The following is an 18444-nucleotide window of genomic DNA, read 5'->3' on the forward strand; positions in this document are numbered from 1 at the left end:
CACTTCAAAACCCCAAAACAGCAGCACTGGATTTTCATTTTTTTGAGGTGGAAAATCTCAAAGATACATTTCTGGTTAGTGACAAATGTTCTGAGTAGAACAAGGATATTTTCTATTAAATTGTCTATGAAAATAAATGCATTGAACACAAAAAGTGGAGCAAAATTCACTTTTCTGGCATAGTTCCATGATCCCAATACAGCCCATTCTATTATGGGTACTGAGCAAAGTGATTGTGTGGTATTTTAGATTTTTAATAAATCTGCATGAAGGTCAATTTTGTGCATTTGTCAATCTAGTGTGTTCTACGTACATGAATCAGGAATATATTAACTTTTTAGCAAATGACATGCAATTTAACAAGTCAAATGTGTAAGGGGGCTTGAATACTCTCTGTACCCAATTTGTATGTCAGGATATAAACATCACATATATAAACATTTAATATATTTAAAAAAAATCTCTAAAATGTTCATGTTTGTTGAACATACCCTGAGTCGTGAGTTAAGTCTTTCAATCTGTAGTTTCTGGCACTCAATGAGCTAATGGGGAGCAAACAGAAAATGTCAATGACCACACTACTATACAGTGTTCCCTCGCTTATCGCGATTAATTGGGACCGGACCCCCCCCGCAATAGCTGCGTTTCCGTGATGTAGGCGTGCCCCTTCAAAAATGCTTAAACAAACGTGTACCACGTGCACAAAAGCACCACCAAGCAAAAACAACATAGTAGTCCGGATGGAGGATCTTCTGCAGTTTTTTTGCACGTAAGAAACATCGTTATTGGGAGTTGTGAACATTGTTTTTTTGACCTGTAAACAGCCATGACGTCATTAATGCGATTCCTGAACTCTCACCGTGTTATTGACCATTTCTTTGGCTATTTTTGATGCAATTACTAATTCTTATTGAATATTTTGTTTCCACCTCTTGGAAAATGAAGTAATTTATAATTTTAACTTAATATCTTTAAATTTTTTATTTATTTCTTCCCTGAAAAAAATCCGCGAAGCTCTGAGTCCGCGATAGCTGAAGCGCAAAGTAGCGAGGGAACACTGTATATGTACTTGTATTTGAGCATTGTGTGCCTCACTCCAAACTGTACCTTGCTGCTGTGGTCCTGTCTCTCTTGGAGTTGAGAGTTTTCCACCTCAAGATGCTTCAAGTCCAACCTCACTCCATCATCCAAACACTTCTGTACTTTCTGTTGCAACCTTAAGGCAGTAAAATTAGAGACATAGTGAGAAGTAGAGCAGGGGGATACAAGAATAACAATAATTAGCATGAAATAAATTTTGTCAACCAAAAAAATATGAAAAACTTTCGATAAAGATTTGATCATTTGAAACTGCAATTATACCAGCCGGCCACCACAGGAACGGGGGAGCTTTGCGAGATGAACGTTAGTTCCAGACCAATGCTCAGGAGAAGAGGATGATGAGGAAATGTTTTTAGCATGTTAGCGAGAGAGGCTAACACGAAGCGTCAACGCAAAAGGACTATAACTCGGCCAAAATAAATGATTATGAGATGCAGGACAACAGCGAGCCGACCCACTAATGATCCAAGTGAATTGTCTCTGGCGTTTTCTTTCTTTTTTTTAATGCCTCAAAAATACACAAAGCGCAGCCTTATTGAAAAAGCTATTAACCCACGGTCCTCACTTGAAGACAGCCTGTAATATTTTTCTTAGGTGATGTTAAGTTGTTTACCCCATTTCATGTAAATGTTCTGTAAACGTTTCAAAAACAAAGAGCGGCCTTATTGGAAATGTCGTCCTTAACCCACTGTCCACTGTTTGAGGACAGCCTGTTATATTTTTCTTTGTTGACAAAGATGTTTTCCCATTTTGTGTAAATGTTCTGAAAACTGTAAACATTTAGAGCTTGTTTTCTTGAGTTCAAATGGGTTAAGTTCATCCATTTTTATTTATTAGTTTCTTTTTGTGAAGCAGAAAATAGTGTGCTTGCCAATAGTGACTATGTCTTCAGTTGATTATTTAATTTATTTCATATAGCACAGCAACTTTTGGTTTAAAATGCAAATTTATAAAAATAAAGACGCCTGTCAAAATTTTATGCAGATGTTATTCTTTACTTTTCATAGTGTAAGGAAAGAGTTGACTTATCTAAATTTCACTACAGAATAACAAAAATACTTCTTATAAAGTAAGGTAACATAGTTACTTTCTTATTTGAATAAGGAGGAAAGTAATTTATTACATGTATTCACAGATATTTGAAGTTTCAAATTTTAAACAAAAAAAAGTGTTCTTGTGATAATTATCGATAGACTGATATTTTTTTATTTTTTTATTTTATCGTGATAACGATTTTTGTCATAGCGAAGCCTTAGTGAGAAGCCATAAAAAAGCAGGCTCCATTTGTTGGTAAAATGCAATCACAGGGCACAATTGAATACAGTTTGTCCATGCATTCAACAGTATTGAAAACTGAATTATTAGTTAGGAAAACAAAGTTAATTGAAGTACCTGTGCACAGATGCAATCAGCTCAATCTCCCTGCTGGCTTGTGCCTCAATCTTTAGATCTTTCTCTTCCAAAAGAGAGGTACTGTCCTCCAGTTTCCTTTGCAAGTGAGATACCATTTTCTCCAGATCCTGAGCTCTCAACTGCACTTTTTCCAGCTGAACACACTCAAAACAATACAAACATAATTACACATTTATCCAGTTGATTTGTGTCAACTAAAAACAAAACAAAAATTGCATTAAATAAGTCTCAGTTCGGGAATTTTTGTTGCTTGAATGTTCAGTATTTTTTTTTCAAATCTGCAATTAATACATTAAAACTTGTTTCTTTATGAAGTATTTTAAATTCTCATGTACCTCCAGGGTCTGAACTTGTACCTCGCCCACAGTTGGCAACTCAGCAAGGTACTTCTCTAGAGTCTCAATGCGTTGCTGTTTTTCATGGTTCTGTTCACTCTCCCTGTGAAATTTCTTTTTCAAACTGCTGATGTAGCGATCCCTCGTCTTTATCTGGTCACAGAAAATATATTCATTTTGTCAACAAACAAAAAAAACCTCATATACAAACAAAAACAAAACAGCCCACAAAATACTTCTCCACTACCTTTTCCTCTAGTTTCCTGAGATCTTCCGTATATTTTTGAGTGGCCTGCTTGTACAGCTCGTTCAAATGAAGAACTTCCAGTTCTGACAATGCCAACTTTTTACTCAGTTCTTCATCACAACACTGTGAGTCAGGTGGCACTTTCTTCACAGATTCCTAAATGCAAACACATTAGTTACGAAAAAGAATAAAATAAGAATCTCAAAGATTATTTAACATTTACGTGGCCGGAGCGTTGCATTTTTTTTGCATGTTTTATTCCCATATGTCAGTGCGAATGGCGTACAGTGTTCCCTCGCTACTTTGCGCTTCAGCTATCGCGGACTCAGAGCTTCGCAGATTTTTTTCAGAAAAAAAATTAAAGATATTAAGTTAAAATTATAAATTACATCATTTTACAAGAGGTGGAAACAAAATATCCAATAGAAATTAGTAATTGCATAAAACAAAGGCCAAACAACATGGTGAGAGTTCAGGAATCGCATTGATGACGTCATGGCTGTTTTCAGGCGCATCTTCACCACCCAAAAAAACAATGTTCACAACTACCAATAATGATGTTTCTTACGTGCAAAAAAACTGCAGAATATCCTCCATCCGGACTACTATAATGTTTTTGCTTGGTGGCGCTTTTGTGCACGTGTTACACGTTTCTTTAAGCATTTTTGAAGGGGCACCCCTACTTCGCGGAAACGCAGCTATTGCGTGGGGGGGGGGGTCCCCCATTAACCGCGATAACCGAGGGAACACTGTATATGCTATTTCTCGTTGGAAAGACGTCGGGCATTATCCTATTGTGAGGACATATTGAAGGGAATACAAAAGCAAACTACCCTCAATAGGTTGCATTTGAAAGCTAGGGTGGAGGCGGGGCAAATAGAGCCAATTTGACCGGGAGAAAAAGGTATAAGAATGTAAAGCAAAATTTGAATTAAGTTTAGTGTAAAGTTAGATTAAATTTAGTTTTTAGTGTGTCCGCATGGTAATCCAAGTTCATTTAAATTTGTTTATGTTATGTTACTAGCTTGTGGCCGTGCAATTAGTCCCCCACCCCGTCTGTGTCTGTCTCTCTCTCCCCTCTGCAAAATCCGTCTAATTTTAGAACTATTACACACATTTTAGTACTATTAAACCACTAGTTATTTGTTACTTTGTTAATAGATGGCGAATTAGATCAAATTCAAATGTTTTTCCAATCCAGATTTCGCGATATGCAGCAATACCTTGACATACGAGCTTAATGCATTCCAGGACTGAGCTCATATGTCAATTTATTAGTATCGCAAATCCATTTTCCTATAGAGTCTATAGGAAAAATTGATTTGCGATGCCCTATTTTTTCATTGTAATATCCTGTTTTTGGTGGGCTTTTTTAGAAGGTGGTAACAGATGAATTTGTATTTAGTTAATTTCTATAGAATAGAAATTAACTAAATACAAATTCATCTAGTTAATTCATTTAGTTAATTTCTATAGTATAGAAATTAACTAAATACAATTTCATCTGTTACCACCTAAAAAAAAGCCCACCAAAACAGGATATTACAATGAAAAAATATCTTTTAATTTGTTCTAATTCACCACATACTCACGACGTAACAAATACCTATCTATTGGCTGTGGTGTTCTATACTAAAATTTGAAATTCAGTACAGACAGAGACAGTGTTTACCGCGGAATGAGCGGAGCAGAGAGATTGAGGGAAAGTGGAGAAGGATCACAGTACAGTGGAAACAACAAATATGCACAGCTACTTGGAAGGGCATCACATTGAGATAACAAGCCAAAATGTGAAAGTATATACAAGTATATTTTTGCACGGCAACACGCTCGTAACATAACTTTTTTTTTTTTAAATTGAGAAAAAAAATACACCATGTAGTGAAGCAGCAATAATTGAAGCGCAAAGTAGCGAGGTGTCACTATACTCCTTGACAAGATAATGGGTCAAATAATCAATATGTTTGAGATTGAAATATCTTAATAGATTGATTTTCTGACCAATGTAGCCCTAAAAGTTGTATCGCGATATCATGAGATAACCGTAATCGTGAGCTTTGCATTGGGAAACGTATCATTCATATTAATAATACCTTCATCTTTAGGATTTGGGGATCTTCAAACCATTTCTGACTGTGTAGGACCTGTTGGGCTCTAAGCTCATTTTCCCTAATGCGAGCATGGAGCTGAAGGATCTGTTGCTTCTGTCTAAAAGAGAAACACCTTTACTTTCACCTTCACCTACCAGTGTATGAATACCATGCTGCCGAATAAGTTAATATCAGTGGAGTGGAAGCTGAATTGAGATGAAAATCAGAATACAATGTGTCAACTGTGGACGGAGGTGACTAGTTACCTATCTATCTCCAACTCTCTTTGTCTCAGCATCCCCTCTTTAACCTTCACCAGAGTGTTCACGAACTGGGATGTCCCATGAAGATTCTGCAAATGTACGAGCAGTGTATTACCACTAAATAATAACAAGACAAAACAGTGTACCATTTCAGGAAAACCATCTGCTTTAATAGTCCCACCTGGTTGATGCTTTGTTCAAAAGATTGTCCATCTCCACCACAGACCTTTGTTTCAGTACCGTGGACCTGGCCAAGTTCACCATGCTCTGCTTTTAAGCTGTACTCCATCTGCTCCGTTAGCCACATTTGTGTACGGACGGCTGGCTGAATCGGCGATTCCCTGTCAACTGGGTGACTAAGTGGCGAGTCTGCTAACTTGGATAAACTCAGGCTATAAACCTGATCACGTACGAGAGCTCGCTTAGCCTCGGCCAAACTGCTATAGTTCATGTCCAAACTGTTGTGTTTAATGGGCGAGGAAAGAGTTGAGGACTGTGACTTGTCTGTTTCAAAACCAGACCTATGTTTGTTCCAGTAGGAGGGACCAGAACCAGGAGAGCGTTGAAAGCTGTGAGAGAGCAATGAGGAAGATACAGGTAAATAAAGGTCTCTATTTAGAACACTGTACTCTTTTCTGCAGCTATAGAACAAGCCCCTATCAAGGGAGGCATGTGAGTCTGTGCTGGGACGGTGCGCTGATGTTTTACTGGAGTTCTTGTCCATCCCAGAAGGCAACTTGGTGAGAGAGGAACACCTTCTGATAGGCTGATGGTCCTTCATATCATCACTAGTTTGTCCACTGGGTGGGGATCTGGCCGGAAGGTTAGGTTGGCAAAACCTGTTTCCATGACCTATCCTGCCTGGTGAGGCTGCCATTCTTGGGCAGAGCGATGTGGATGTAGATGGCTTGACATGTACGAGAGAAATGATGCTGTTGAGCTCATCTTCCTGTCCAGAGTGATGTCGGGATAGCGGCAGGACAGACGAAGGTGTGGTACTTGAACAGGAGTCATCTTAAAAGGAAAGACACTATGAATAACACACACTGAAAAAAACATGTAAAAATAAGTGTATAATTTACAGTAAAACAGTGATTGCCAGAATTATTGTATGAAAAAAAAATCAGGAAAAACAAAAAATGTTTACTGTCAAATACTAAAACTACATTTTAACTGTTGTTTTAGAGCAAAGAAATTTAAAAAAAAAAGTGCACAGGGCCTAGTGGTGGTGTTGACATAACAGAAAAAAAAATGAAAAAAAAATTCTACCATAAAATTTATGGTTACCGCAGCTCTATGAGGTTTTTTTCAACAATACCGATAAAATGACCCATTGACTTTAAAATACGGGTGAACAGCTACGGTTGCCAGAATTGTACCTAAAATAGTTGTTGTTTTTTAGATTAGCTTGTAAAGAGATTTCACCACACTGTTTACTTGGTGGTTTGATCTACAGCAGCCGGAAAGCATGATCGTACAAAAAAACACGAGGTCATTGATCGGGTCACATTTTGTGAACAAATCGGATACAGTCCAATACTCCGAAAAGTCGTATTGAGTGCCAGTACGGCTACTGAGTATCGTATTGGCACATCAATAGTTCTATAGTAATAGCTGTCAGCTAAAGTAGAGGTAAGATTTTAAGCACCAGTCCCATTGGCAGCAAAACAGCCCCAAGCATAATACTAATACTATCACCACCGTGCTTGTCGGTAAGCATGGTGTACTTGGGTTTAAAGGCCTCACCTTTTCTCCTCCAAACATATTGGTGGGCATAGTGGCCAAACAGCTTGATTTTTGTTTCGTCTGACCACAGAACTTTATTCCAGAAGGTCTTATTTTTGTCTATGTGATCAGCAGCAAACTTCAGTCGAGCCTTAAGGTGCCGCTTTTGGAGCAAGGGCTTCCTTCTTGCACGGAATATGCATTGCACCCTTCACTTTCCCACATATAAATGTGAGGTTCATTTCAAGCTGTGACCAAAGGGCTGGCAAAATCATCTGGATTTGGTCTGGGGGTATTGCATGTCACTAAACAAACTTCGGAGACTTTTTGGTGGAAATGCTCAGAGTATTCCCCCAAAACCACAATTTCCGAACTTTCCAAAAGTGCTTTGACTTTCAATTCAATGTTTCCAACTATGATGGTAATATAGTTTGAGAAAGATTTTTTTTACACTTCAGCAAGACATCACCTTGCAAGCTCCTTAAAGTAATTCTTGAATGAATTTGCTTTGGAAAAATTTGAACACACTATTTTTAATTGATTTTTTTTTTATTTAAACCAGTAAGTCTTTTTTTATGTACTAATGAAACAAAATCTGTAAATTTTGTATCTTAGAGATTCTGTCATTTTAGTAATATGAAATTGTCATTCTAGGGCATGTAGCAAATGTCTTTATTAATGATCATCCTATAAATTCTGACCACAGCCATATTACAAATTCTTGAACTCTGCGCTGTACTTTAAAGGTTAAATGGAAACTAATAAAAAGGTAGATATTTGCCCAGATATGGCTGTCAAATATGATGGAAAAAGCATTTGGAAAGATACCAAAACCTTTGGATTTAATCATTGTGGCAAATAATAAAAGCAAGACAAAGCCACAAGTATGATTGAGAAATTATTCTGGTCATTTGAGCTATTGCTGAACTTATTCACTCAATGCAACTCAAGTCATGCTGAGAGGGGGGCGCTGTTGATGCCAAGTTGTCACACAAGGTCCCTGGGCACGGCCACGGAAATTCCAGTTTCTGAACAACACCCCCGTAAATTCCACCTTCGATGAACACTTCCTATCAAGGTCACTGTGTATTGCATCGACTCCAGAGTCTCATACCAGAGTTTCAGAGCTGCCAACTACATTGGAATTTCCGGAGTTTACCCGAAAATGCAACGCAAACTCCGGGACTCCGTACAGCCTCCCTAAACACCAGAAATCTCCCAAAATTGCGACTTGAATTTTTTTTTTTGAAGCACCCACTTTGGAAAAGTACCAAATTTCCAATTTAAATTGTGAATCATTCAAGTTCTGACGAATGGTTCGTCTTGTGCGACAGTGTGGCAATCAATTTGGAATTGATTGCATACGTAGCCTATATCGCTTCAAAATTTTAGTTTTAGTTTTATTCATATTGGAAGTAAGTATTATTAAGGCTGACCAAACCACCAGTTGTTTTGAAACAAATCATATCATTTCCGGGGGTTATTCTAAAGGAAGTAGGCGTACAGAGCACTGTTAAGTCTGTTAAGCGGAAAATGGATCGCAATTTGGATCAAACTTTTGGAAATCCAGGGACTTGCAGAACTTTATTGCTCCTAATTTGACGAAATGTCCCATGTTGATGCAATATCCAACTGCACAACGTACATGTAAGACTTCAGCGTGACACATGGTGGAATTACCGACTGTAAAACGCACGTATAAGGAAACGGACACCCTGATAACTTAATTTCATTATGCTGTATTTTTTCAAAATTTTACAAAAAACACTATTTCAATTAATGTAAAAACATGATAAAAACAGTTTGATTTAAATTGGCCCAGGCTTTTTATTTATTTTTTTACAGTTTAAATCGATTTTGCGTAAATTGCATTCACTCGAGAAATACTCTGGAAATGGGAAACAGTACTCCTGAAATGGAGTCGACGGAGGTTGGCAGCTCTGGAAATGACAATTTTTTGTCATACGATCTGTCACTGAACAATACTTAAATCCTATCCCAAGTGAAGTTCGGCAGTCCAGAAGAATTCTGCTCAAGTGCCACAGTACTTTGTTGCCTTCCTTTCACAGTAAAACCCCCAAATATATGTGACTTTCATCCAACTGATAGTATGTACATCTTACACAAATGTTACCCTACCTTCCACACTATCAGAACAGTAGGTACCGATGCCAGTGTCACCACTGTCTGACACCGCACTGTATCTACGTCCAGTGATGCTGCCTCCAGACCCGAGCTGTTTGCTGAGCAAGGTTGATTCATGACTCGGGACCCACCCTGAAGAGCCACCACTACTTGAACCTATATAAAAGGCAAAAATTACAAAGATTGCAGTAAGCGTTGCTACCAAAGTTGCCAACTTTAAAATTAGCCCACGGCTACAATCTTGTATATTTACATATATATGTTCATTAGCATGAATATAGATATGTTCATTAATATGTGCTGTCCCTTATCAAATCAATCAACTCCCTGAAAATAATAAATAAGGGATACCGCACTGGTCCCCTTGCTGGCGCAAAAAAATGTCAACCTTCACTTCTTTTTTTGTATTGGAAAAGGGATTGGTTTTACACTGATTTGATTCAAACCTGAATTAAATGATGTGAAATAGTTTATTTAATACAGCTCTTTAAAGATAAAGATTATTATATAAAACAACATTGCGTGCAGTAAAAGAAATGTAAAACATAAATTCTGAGGTAAACTTCTTCCATAAGCTCCATGTTGTCTTCCCTTATCTTCATGAAAAAAGACAGTATGTGGATCAATAAGATGTGTGATTTCATATTGTCACAATCATGAGCTCCTTGATAAAAAAAAAAAAGCAGAAGAGGTGGGATAATACCTTTGCCTGCTGATAACCCCAAACGAAGGCCAGATGACCACTTTTACAAGAGTCAGACAGATTTATCCCGCAGAGAAGCGAGGTTAGAATACGATGTGAAAGCTCGGCGCCACTTAAATGGTGAATCCTTTCATTCAAAAAAAGGCCCAAGACTTTACCTAATTGACATTTAAACAAATTCATCGTACAGTGGTACCTCAACATACGAGCAGCTCTACCAATGAGATGCTCAAGATACGATGAAAGTTTCCATCAAATAATTCGCACTAGATATGAGAAAATTTTTGAGATGCGAGAAAGCCAGGTGGCCATGGCACTGTCTTTTTGCCACATTTCTTTCGTGTATAAGATATATCTACGAGCACTGGGCAATGCGAGAGGAATATGTCAACCATATCCACCATCCTGCAGCAGAAGGACACAATTAAGGAGAAGATGCCTTCCAAAGGACTAACTATAATTTCCCGCCGGGGCAGTGACATTCATGACGAGATGGTGAGCCTTCTTTTGTTGTGGATAAAAGATAAACAGTCAGCAGGAGACAGCATAACCGAGTCAAATATATGTGAAAAAAACAGCGGAATTTACATGGATTTAATAACAAAGAAAGGATCTGAAAAGGGGCAGCCTTCAACACCTTCAGAACCCTTTAAAGCCAGTATTGGCTAGTTTGAACATTTTTGAAAAGGATCTGGTTATTAGGGGAAGCAACAAGTTCCAATTCGAAAGCTGTGTTCAACTGCGACAAAATTGGTCTTTTTTGGAAGAAAATGCCCAGGCGGACATTCATCATGGCAGAGGAGAAGGCACTCCCGGGAGTATAAACCTATCCTGACTACAAAGACAACTCAAGGGGGCCCAGCGCATGACTGGTTAGCACGTCGGCCACGCAGTAATCACCTGTGTGGAATTTACATGTTCTTCCCGGCTGCTTGGGTTTTCTCCGAGTACTCCGGTTTCCACCCGCATTACAAAAACATGCATGGAAGGCTGATGGCCACTCTAAATTGCTGCTAGGTATGAGTGTGATCGTGAATGGTGTTTGTATCCTCGTGCCCTGCGATTGGCTGGCCACCAATCCAGGGTGTCCTCTGCCTCTGGCCCAAAGTCAGCTGGGATCGGCTCCAGCACCCCCCGCAACCCTAGTGATGATAAAGCGGTCCAGAAAATGAAAAAAAAATACATACAACTCAAGATGTATAGATAGATAAAGAAATAGATAACGAGATTAATAGATACATTAGATGGTAGATTAGATTTCGACTCCGCTCCTCCGCCACGCGCGCAGTCGATGGCTAACACTGTGACGTAAATTTTATTTACCATCATTACCCGGTGCATTTCGGATTTAAAATCAACAACACTCGTGGATATCAATAACTAACATATTTAACTATCAATTTTAAGACACAAGAGGTCACCAACAAATACATAGCTCACCTGTTTTGTAAGAATCGTATCCATCGTCAAGATCTCCTCTGTTCCACATTGGCAACATTAAGATGTTTTACATAACAGCGGAGAAACAGCTTTGCCTGCGGTCAATAGGAGAAAACCTCAGTGGAATGGAGGCCGGTGCATGTTTTAAACGGCATTACTGCGGTATTTGTGGTATATAGCGAAGTAAAATGGCTTTAAGGCCTAAACGGGAAGATTCTCGAGACATTTACAAGTAACGGGCTCCGAAATTCACTTGATGACGTTGTGTGCTGAGTGGAAGTGACGCAAGCAACTTCCTACACGGTTTCTTTTTTCCACAAGGCGGTCCAAAAATCCCATCTATTTTGTTACGCGGACAGGTTTTACGTATCTAAATATCGTTCACTCGACTCAAATTATGCTGGATAGAGCTTTGTCATTTTTCTTCAATTTAGTCTATGCCAGGGGTAATGAACCGATGGCTAGAGAGCCATATGTGGCTCTTTCCATGGTTGCATCTGGCTTTCCAGTTTCCACTAACTTGTGAGGTAAAATATGGAAATCACTGGTGAGATGGCTGAGTCCCAAACGCACTACTAGACGCCAACGGCGGTCCATGAATTTTCTAGCGACGCTTTAAGCTATGTATAGAATATATATACAAAGTATACAATTACTCATGTGTTTAGACGGCCATAAAAAGTTGTTCAAAGAAAAACAAAACATTGTAAAAGATTTTCCTAGCCTCTCTAAATATTCTGTTCCTTTAGTTGAAAGAAAGGTGTCTATTTTTCCAAGATGGCACCATTCAAGCGGGACCCAGTGGCAGTAGCTCTGCACACTCTTATGTTTTTCATGTTTTACAGCCCTTCTATCTTTTTTTAAATGACATTTTATTATTTCTTAATACATTCCTTTTTACTTTACTTTGTACTTTATACTTTTTACTTTAATGTTTTTACAACTTCCCTTGTTCTGTTCGCCTGGCTTCTTTCAGCGACTTCTTTTTTGGTACCAGCCAGCCATGCCTACGCTATCGCAGTAGCTACCGCACCAAAATTGCGCTGTTTAAGCGGCAGCCAGCGGCTGCGGTAGATCCGTCCACTCTTGCCCGTTTTTTTGTTTTTGCTGCTTTTATGTTTTAATGATTTGATGATTCCATTTACTTTGATTTGCTTTGTACTTTGTGCTTTTGCTTTGCTGTTCCATCTAATCGCCCTCTTGCTACTGCCACAATGTAATTTCCAGAATATGGGATGAATAAAGTTATCCAATCCAATATAATGAGAATCTTCCTCAACAAATTTTTAGTTTAATGGCTACGGAAAGAATTTAAATATTGGAATCAGATTAGATTGCCATTTGCCCAAATAAACCATTGAGAAGTGACCACTGAAACTGATCCATTTCTTGCCTGTGTTCTGTCCAAGAATATTTCAGAACAAATAAAAGACACTAACAACAGGGATGCGGCTTCAATGCAAGAATATACAGTAATACCCGCATCTCCACGGTAGGAAAGAGAAGTCAGTGATGGCTCTATTGTCTTTATTGAACATCTGCAAAACAGCCAACACATAGAATCTGAACAATACGTATTCCCAGGGTATTGTCTGTACTCATTATTCTATTTGATTCATTCAAATGTGTTAGTGTTGCTAAAAATGTGTTAACTTTTTCGCAATATAGCAATTCATTTATTTTACTTTGACTTTATGGCAGCTTGAAATCAGCCTACAAATGAAAAACTACATATTGAAATTGTAAAAGTGACATTTCCCCTGCTTTATTGTTATTTTTTTTACATTGAACCGATGCTCTTATTTTCTTTGTGTCTCGTCTTTGATATCATCAGTTGGAAGATTTCAATAATATTCAGTACCACTGAGAGGACACCCATCGCCAACATAAAGATAATGAACACACTTTTTTCTGTCGGACGACTAATGTAACAGTTTGTGTTGGTTCGACAGCTTCCGCCTTTAAATGTAATCGCATCAGGCATGAGGATGAAGCCGTAAATGAAATACTGGCCCACAATGAAGGCAACTTCCAGAAGGATTTTGAAAAAAAGCTGCAACATGTAGCTGGCCAACAGGAAACCTTTGAGTTGCACCTTTCCACGTTCATCAGAATATTTGGGAGATTTAATCATTCTATTTGAGTCACATTTTTGCCCCAGTTGTCTCCTGAGCTTATTCTCTTTGCGAATAACAAGCATGACATGACCCAGATAGATGAAAGTTGGTGTTGAGACAGTGAGAATCTGGAGGACCCAGAATCGTGTGTGAGATATGGGAAATGATGCGTCATAGCAGGCATTCCTGCAGCCGGGGCTTAATGTGTTGCAGTCCATGTTTGCCTGTTCGTCACCCCATATTCTATCCACGCCAGCTGCTAGAATGAAGATCCTGAAGATGAATAGGATGCTCATCCAGACTTTGCCCAATAAAGTCGAATGAGATCCGACCTTGTCCAACATTTCGGATAAGAAGGACCACTCCCCCATAATTGCGGCCTAACTCTGACAGATCTGTGAAAAAAAAATACACATTTATTAACTACAAGCAAGAATTGGTTTTAATTGCGAGAGACGAGAAAAAGGTATTTGACCCTTTAAGAATGATTTTAATTTCTGCTGTATTTGTCATAAAATGAGGTTTGATTTTTAAAAGAATGTGTAATGCAACTCATTAGTGTAAGACAGGGGTGGACACAAAGAAGAAGTTAGACACAAAGAGCAACATTTTTAAACTGTGAGAGACATAGAGGCACACCCACGTTGTAGAGTGAAGATCGGACCTAAAAATTCCAGCCCGACCCGACCTGGCCCGCGGGTATTAAAGCCCGAAAGCCCCACCCTGCCCGACCCGACCCAGCACGCGGGTATTAAAGCCCGACCCGGCCCGAGCCCAACCAATTCACTTGATTTGCAGACCCGAGCCCAAAGCAAACCTGAAATTTCATATTTTATTTGTGAGGAGTCGGGACTCCCGAGTCGGGAGGAGACGGGGTGATTTCTGATAACACATTAAAGCTAGTCTTTTGTAATAAGATCTAAGTTAAACAAGACTGTATTTGCATCTTTTATATGATGATACTATAAATGTTTGTCGATCATTACTTTTGCCAGTACAGCTGTTTAAATGGCTATATGTGCCTTACGACTGACTGACAACCAGTCTAGGGTGTATTCTTCCTTTTACCTTTTTTTTAACAGCTGGGTTAGGCTTCAGCAACCTCTGCGACCCTTTTGAGATTGGGCGGTATGGAAGATGACATGAGATAAATGTTTTGTCGTGCTTTGTTGCAACACTTTATGCTGGTGTGTTCATTGAGCCACAGAAAAGCCCTGCCCATTGACTTTAATCTGTCATCTTGACAGTTTAAATGTCATGAAGTGCTGCAACACGTATCCATGAAATAATTATTTTAATCTCATCTCCTTTTGAGAAACGTTTTATCGTCATTTTTCAGATGTATCTAGATATCTTATGCGCTAATGTATTATATGTTTTTTTTGCAAATGACTACTGCATTTTCTCGCATATGAGCCACATTTGTATCTCAGATATATGATGACTAAATCAAGGGTACGGCTTATATGCGGAGAAGACTTACAGCGTACCTATACTCTTCTTCACCAGTAAATGTCAGAAAATTAAGATTTACTATCTGTTGGTTATTTTCTGTTTTGCTGTAAGAAAACAACCATTACTGGATAAATGACTATTGACCCTAGTAATATGCTTTTGACAGCCCTCCTGACCATCTTAGTCAGCTTGTCAGCCTGCCCCTCTCCGTGCTCCCGCATCCCCAAATGACCACTGCATAAAACACTGTAGATGCCACCACAGTGTTGTAAAAAGTCCTCATTTGGAGAAAACCCATGCAGGCAAACATGCAAATTACACACAGGAAGGTTTGAACCTGGGATTGAAACCTCAACCTTTGACCTGTAAGGCCAATGCTCTAACCCAGGGGTGGGCAAAGTTTTCGGCCCGGGGGCCACATTGACTTTAAAAATTTGACAGATGGGCCGGGTCAGCACAAGATACGATACATATAAAAAAGTGCATCCGTTAACAGTACATATGAAACATAAACAGAAAAAAAGGACTAAAGTATTGACATACTCATCACTCATCATTAAAGTATAAAGTACAAAGTAAAGTAAAAAGGAATGTACTAAGAAATGTTAAAATGTAATTTAAAAAAGATATAGAGGGGCTGTAAAACATGAAAAACAAATAAGAGTGGACAGAGCTACTGCCACTGGCTTCCGCATGACGGCGCCATCTTGGGAAAAAAACACAAAAAAAACATTATTTGAACAAAGTCGACGGGCTGGATTAAAACGCCTAACGGGCCATATTAGGCCCGCGGGCCGTAGTTTGCCCACATCTGCTCTAACCACTCAACCATCAGGCCACTTTATAAATCTCTGTATAATACGGTAAATCCTTTCATTTGGTTTAACATTCACACTTATTCGCAGGGAACTTGTGTGGGATAGGAACTTAGTCTCTTGCCTACCACCAAACACTAATAAAACCCTTTTGCCTCATCCACAAGTTTTTCCACATTTTTTTAGGCCTATCGGGTTGACAAATATGAATTCTAATTCCGAACAAAATGATGATTTCCATGGAGTTCACACCGACCTGTCTGTTTTCTTCTCCTACAGATATTAGATATTTATCATGAGTGACTGGTCATACCGGTCCAAACTTCTCCACAAGGTCCAGGCTCATTCCACTGCGGTGGGAAACATCTGGATGAGTGTTCTTTTCCTTTTCAGGATCTTCCTATTAGGTGCTCAGTACTGTTGAAAGTGTTTACCTCCTGTACAACAAGAAACAAAGTGCAAGGAAACAATTTTTAAAAGTATTTTCTTAAGCCAGGGCTCTAATGTTAAATTATGTAAACACATGCCAGGTAAAACTAAGTAAAACATATGTATTTTTTTAATTTTCCTCTTCAGTTTGAGTCAGAAAAGGCCAAGGCACAATATCTCGTCAGTGTTTTAGCGCGTCGGCCTCACAGTAGGGGGTCCTGGATTCAAATCCAGGTCAGTCCACCTGTGTGCTTGCTACTAGGACTCTGAAGAAATTATTTTACATTTTTTTAAAGTTCCTTAAAATGTGAAAATCAAAGTTGAAACATGTAAGTGGAAGCCACTCTTGCTACCCGGAGTGAACCTGAAGAATTATTTTGAAATTATTTATATATTTTTTTATTTAAGTGTGTAAACTCAAGCTTCGAGCATTTGGAAGTATTATTGATGAGTATGCCTGCCTTGAGATATATTAGCATACTGCTCCACCCTGCTTGTTTACATTAACCGCGATATTCGAGGGTTTACTGTGGGTAAAAGTTTACATTTCTGTGAGTTGTCAAAGTCTAAAATAATCTGTCATTCAATCATTCATTTTCTAAACCACTTATCCTCACAATGGTTACAGGGGTTGCTGGAGTGTATCCCAACTGACTTCGAGCACCAAGGAGGGGCCGCCTGATTTGGTGACCAGCCAATCGAAGGGCACAGACAGACAACCATTCATGCTCACATTCATACCTAGGGGCAATTTAGAGTGTCCAAGTTTTGGAGATTAGAGAGGAAAGCAGAGTACCCGGAGAAATCCCACGCAAGCCGCCGAGAACGTACTGCAAAAAATTAGGCTTGGAATTGTGAGGCAGACGCACTAACTATACTTGGCCACCGGGCCATAATGGGTCATGTATTTTATTTTTTCAAGTATGAATAGTATTCAATTCAAATAATAAGACTTAAAACACAGTAATAATAGCTCCTACCTAAGCAATGGTTCCTGGTTTCTTCTCTGCTTGCATTCCCTCTATAACTGTTTCACTTCTCTCTTATAGCTAAGATGGACTTTGCAAAGTCATCATTTGTATTCTATACCAACCCACTTGCACTCCCACAACTAGTATGACTATCAATAAGCAGAGCAATGACAGAACTTCTACTCATGAATTACAAATTTGTTACTAGCAACTGACAACACCTAAGCATTCCAAGGTACGTAAATAGTTTAACTCCTTTAACATTTCTTCACAGGTAGATTCTCGAAACATAATGAACTTTTGGCCACTGATTCAGTCATTTTTTAAGGCATTTCAGAATCTCAACCTTCAAATTACAAAATAAATAAATAAAAACAGACATTGAGTATAAAATACTTCCTAAGACCAAATCTACCCCCTTAAAAAACAACAATAGAATACTTGATTTTTTTTGTCTCACATTCTTTATTGAATATAGCACATAAAATTTGTAATTGACATTTAAATATTGCTGTCTTTAACTATTTGATAGTTATTCCATCCAAATAATGCATCTGACAACGCTCTTTCTAGACAGAATAACAGAACAGTGACACAGAAACAACAAAATGTGGATAATATTCTTGCAGGTGGCAAAAAATTGCAGCTCAATCTAGGTGGGATAGTAGCTTCTGCCTAGAAGTTTTATTGTAGTAAGTGGGGCTAAGGCAACTGAGAAAGGAAGACTAACTGACACCTTTTTTCTGATTACTTTATGTAAATAGGTGGACACTAGCCTGTGAGAGGGTACACATAGAGATGAAAACCATTTGAACTCACAATTACAGTGTTCCCTCGGTTATCGCGGTTAATGGGGACCGGGACCACCCGCAATAAGTGCATTTCCGCGTGTAACACGTGCACAAAAGCACCACCAAGCAAAAACATCATAGTAGTCCGTATGGAGGATCTTCTGCAGTTTTTTTGCACGTAAGAAACATCGTTATTGGGAGTTGTGAACATTGTTTTTTTGGGCGGTGAAGGTTTGCGCCTGTAAACAGCCATGACGTCATCAATGCGATTCCTGAACTCTCACCATGTTATTGACCATTTCTTTGGCCTTTTTTTGATGCAATTATTATTTTTTATTGAATATTTTGTTTCCACCTTTTGTAAAATGATGTAATTTATAATTTTAACTTAATATCTTTAAATT

General features: G+C 38.6%; 2 protein-coding genes across 9 annotated transcripts in view; both read right to left on the reverse strand.

Annotated features, from left to right (window-relative positions):
- The window catches only part of cep85l (centrosomal protein 85L), a 15241-nt gene extending 3253 nt beyond the window's left edge, over positions 1 to 11988 (reverse strand). Inside the window, exons 1-10 of one of the 5 annotated variants that reach the window (XM_077711536.1) lie at positions 11463 to 11986; positions 9314 to 9475; positions 5631 to 6463; positions 5453 to 5538; positions 5190 to 5304; positions 3097 to 3252; positions 2850 to 3002; positions 2494 to 2657; positions 1108 to 1216; positions 492 to 542 (exon numbers count right to left, since the gene is read on the reverse strand). In XM_077711536.1, coding sequence (XP_077567662.1) covers positions 492 to 542; positions 1108 to 1216; positions 2494 to 2657; positions 2850 to 3002; positions 3097 to 3252; positions 5190 to 5304; positions 5453 to 5538; positions 5631 to 6463; positions 9314 to 9475; positions 11463 to 11520 — 1887 coding nt within the window. In that variant the 5' untranslated portion in view covers positions 11521 to 11986. Of the gene's footprint in view, positions 1 to 491; positions 543 to 1107; positions 1217 to 2493; positions 2658 to 2849; positions 3003 to 3096; positions 3253 to 5189; positions 5305 to 5452; positions 5539 to 5630; positions 6464 to 9313; positions 9476 to 11462 lie in introns of all 5 variants that reach the window. The other 4 variants (XM_077711535.1, XM_077711538.1, XM_077711537.1 and 1 more) reach the window with 4 other exon arrangements.
- A 1004-nt stretch (positions 11989 to 12992) lies between these two features.
- LOC144192446 (gap junction Cx32.2 protein-like) lies at positions 12993 to 17299 on the reverse strand. Of its 4 annotated transcripts, none has more exons than XM_077711543.1 (3): positions 17259 to 17299; positions 16163 to 16286; positions 12993 to 13974 (listed from the first exon to the last, which is right to left on the reverse strand). In XM_077711543.1, exon 3 carries the CDS (start codon positions 13948 to 13950, stop codon positions 13243 to 13245), a length of 708 nt encoding a protein of 235 aa, XP_077567669.1. In that variant the 5' UTR covers positions 13951 to 13974; positions 16163 to 16286; positions 17259 to 17299; the 3' UTR covers positions 12993 to 13242. The 4 variants fall into 4 exon arrangements, with proteins under 4 accessions (XP_077567669.1, XP_077567671.1, XP_077567670.1 ...); XM_077711545.1 differs by having other exon boundaries at positions 16106 to 16286; XM_077711544.1 differs by lacking the exons at positions 16163 to 16286; positions 17259 to 17299 and adding an exon at positions 14648 to 14726.
- Between the last annotated feature and the right edge of the window lie 1145 nt (positions 17300 to 18444).

The sequence above is a fragment of the Stigmatopora nigra genome, unplaced genomic scaffold, assembly GCF_051989575.1.
Source record: "Stigmatopora nigra isolate UIUO_SnigA unplaced genomic scaffold, RoL_Snig_1.1 HiC_scaffold_26, whole genome shotgun sequence".
Classification (NCBI taxonomy): Eukaryota; Metazoa; Chordata; class Actinopteri; order Syngnathiformes; family Syngnathidae; genus Stigmatopora; species Stigmatopora nigra.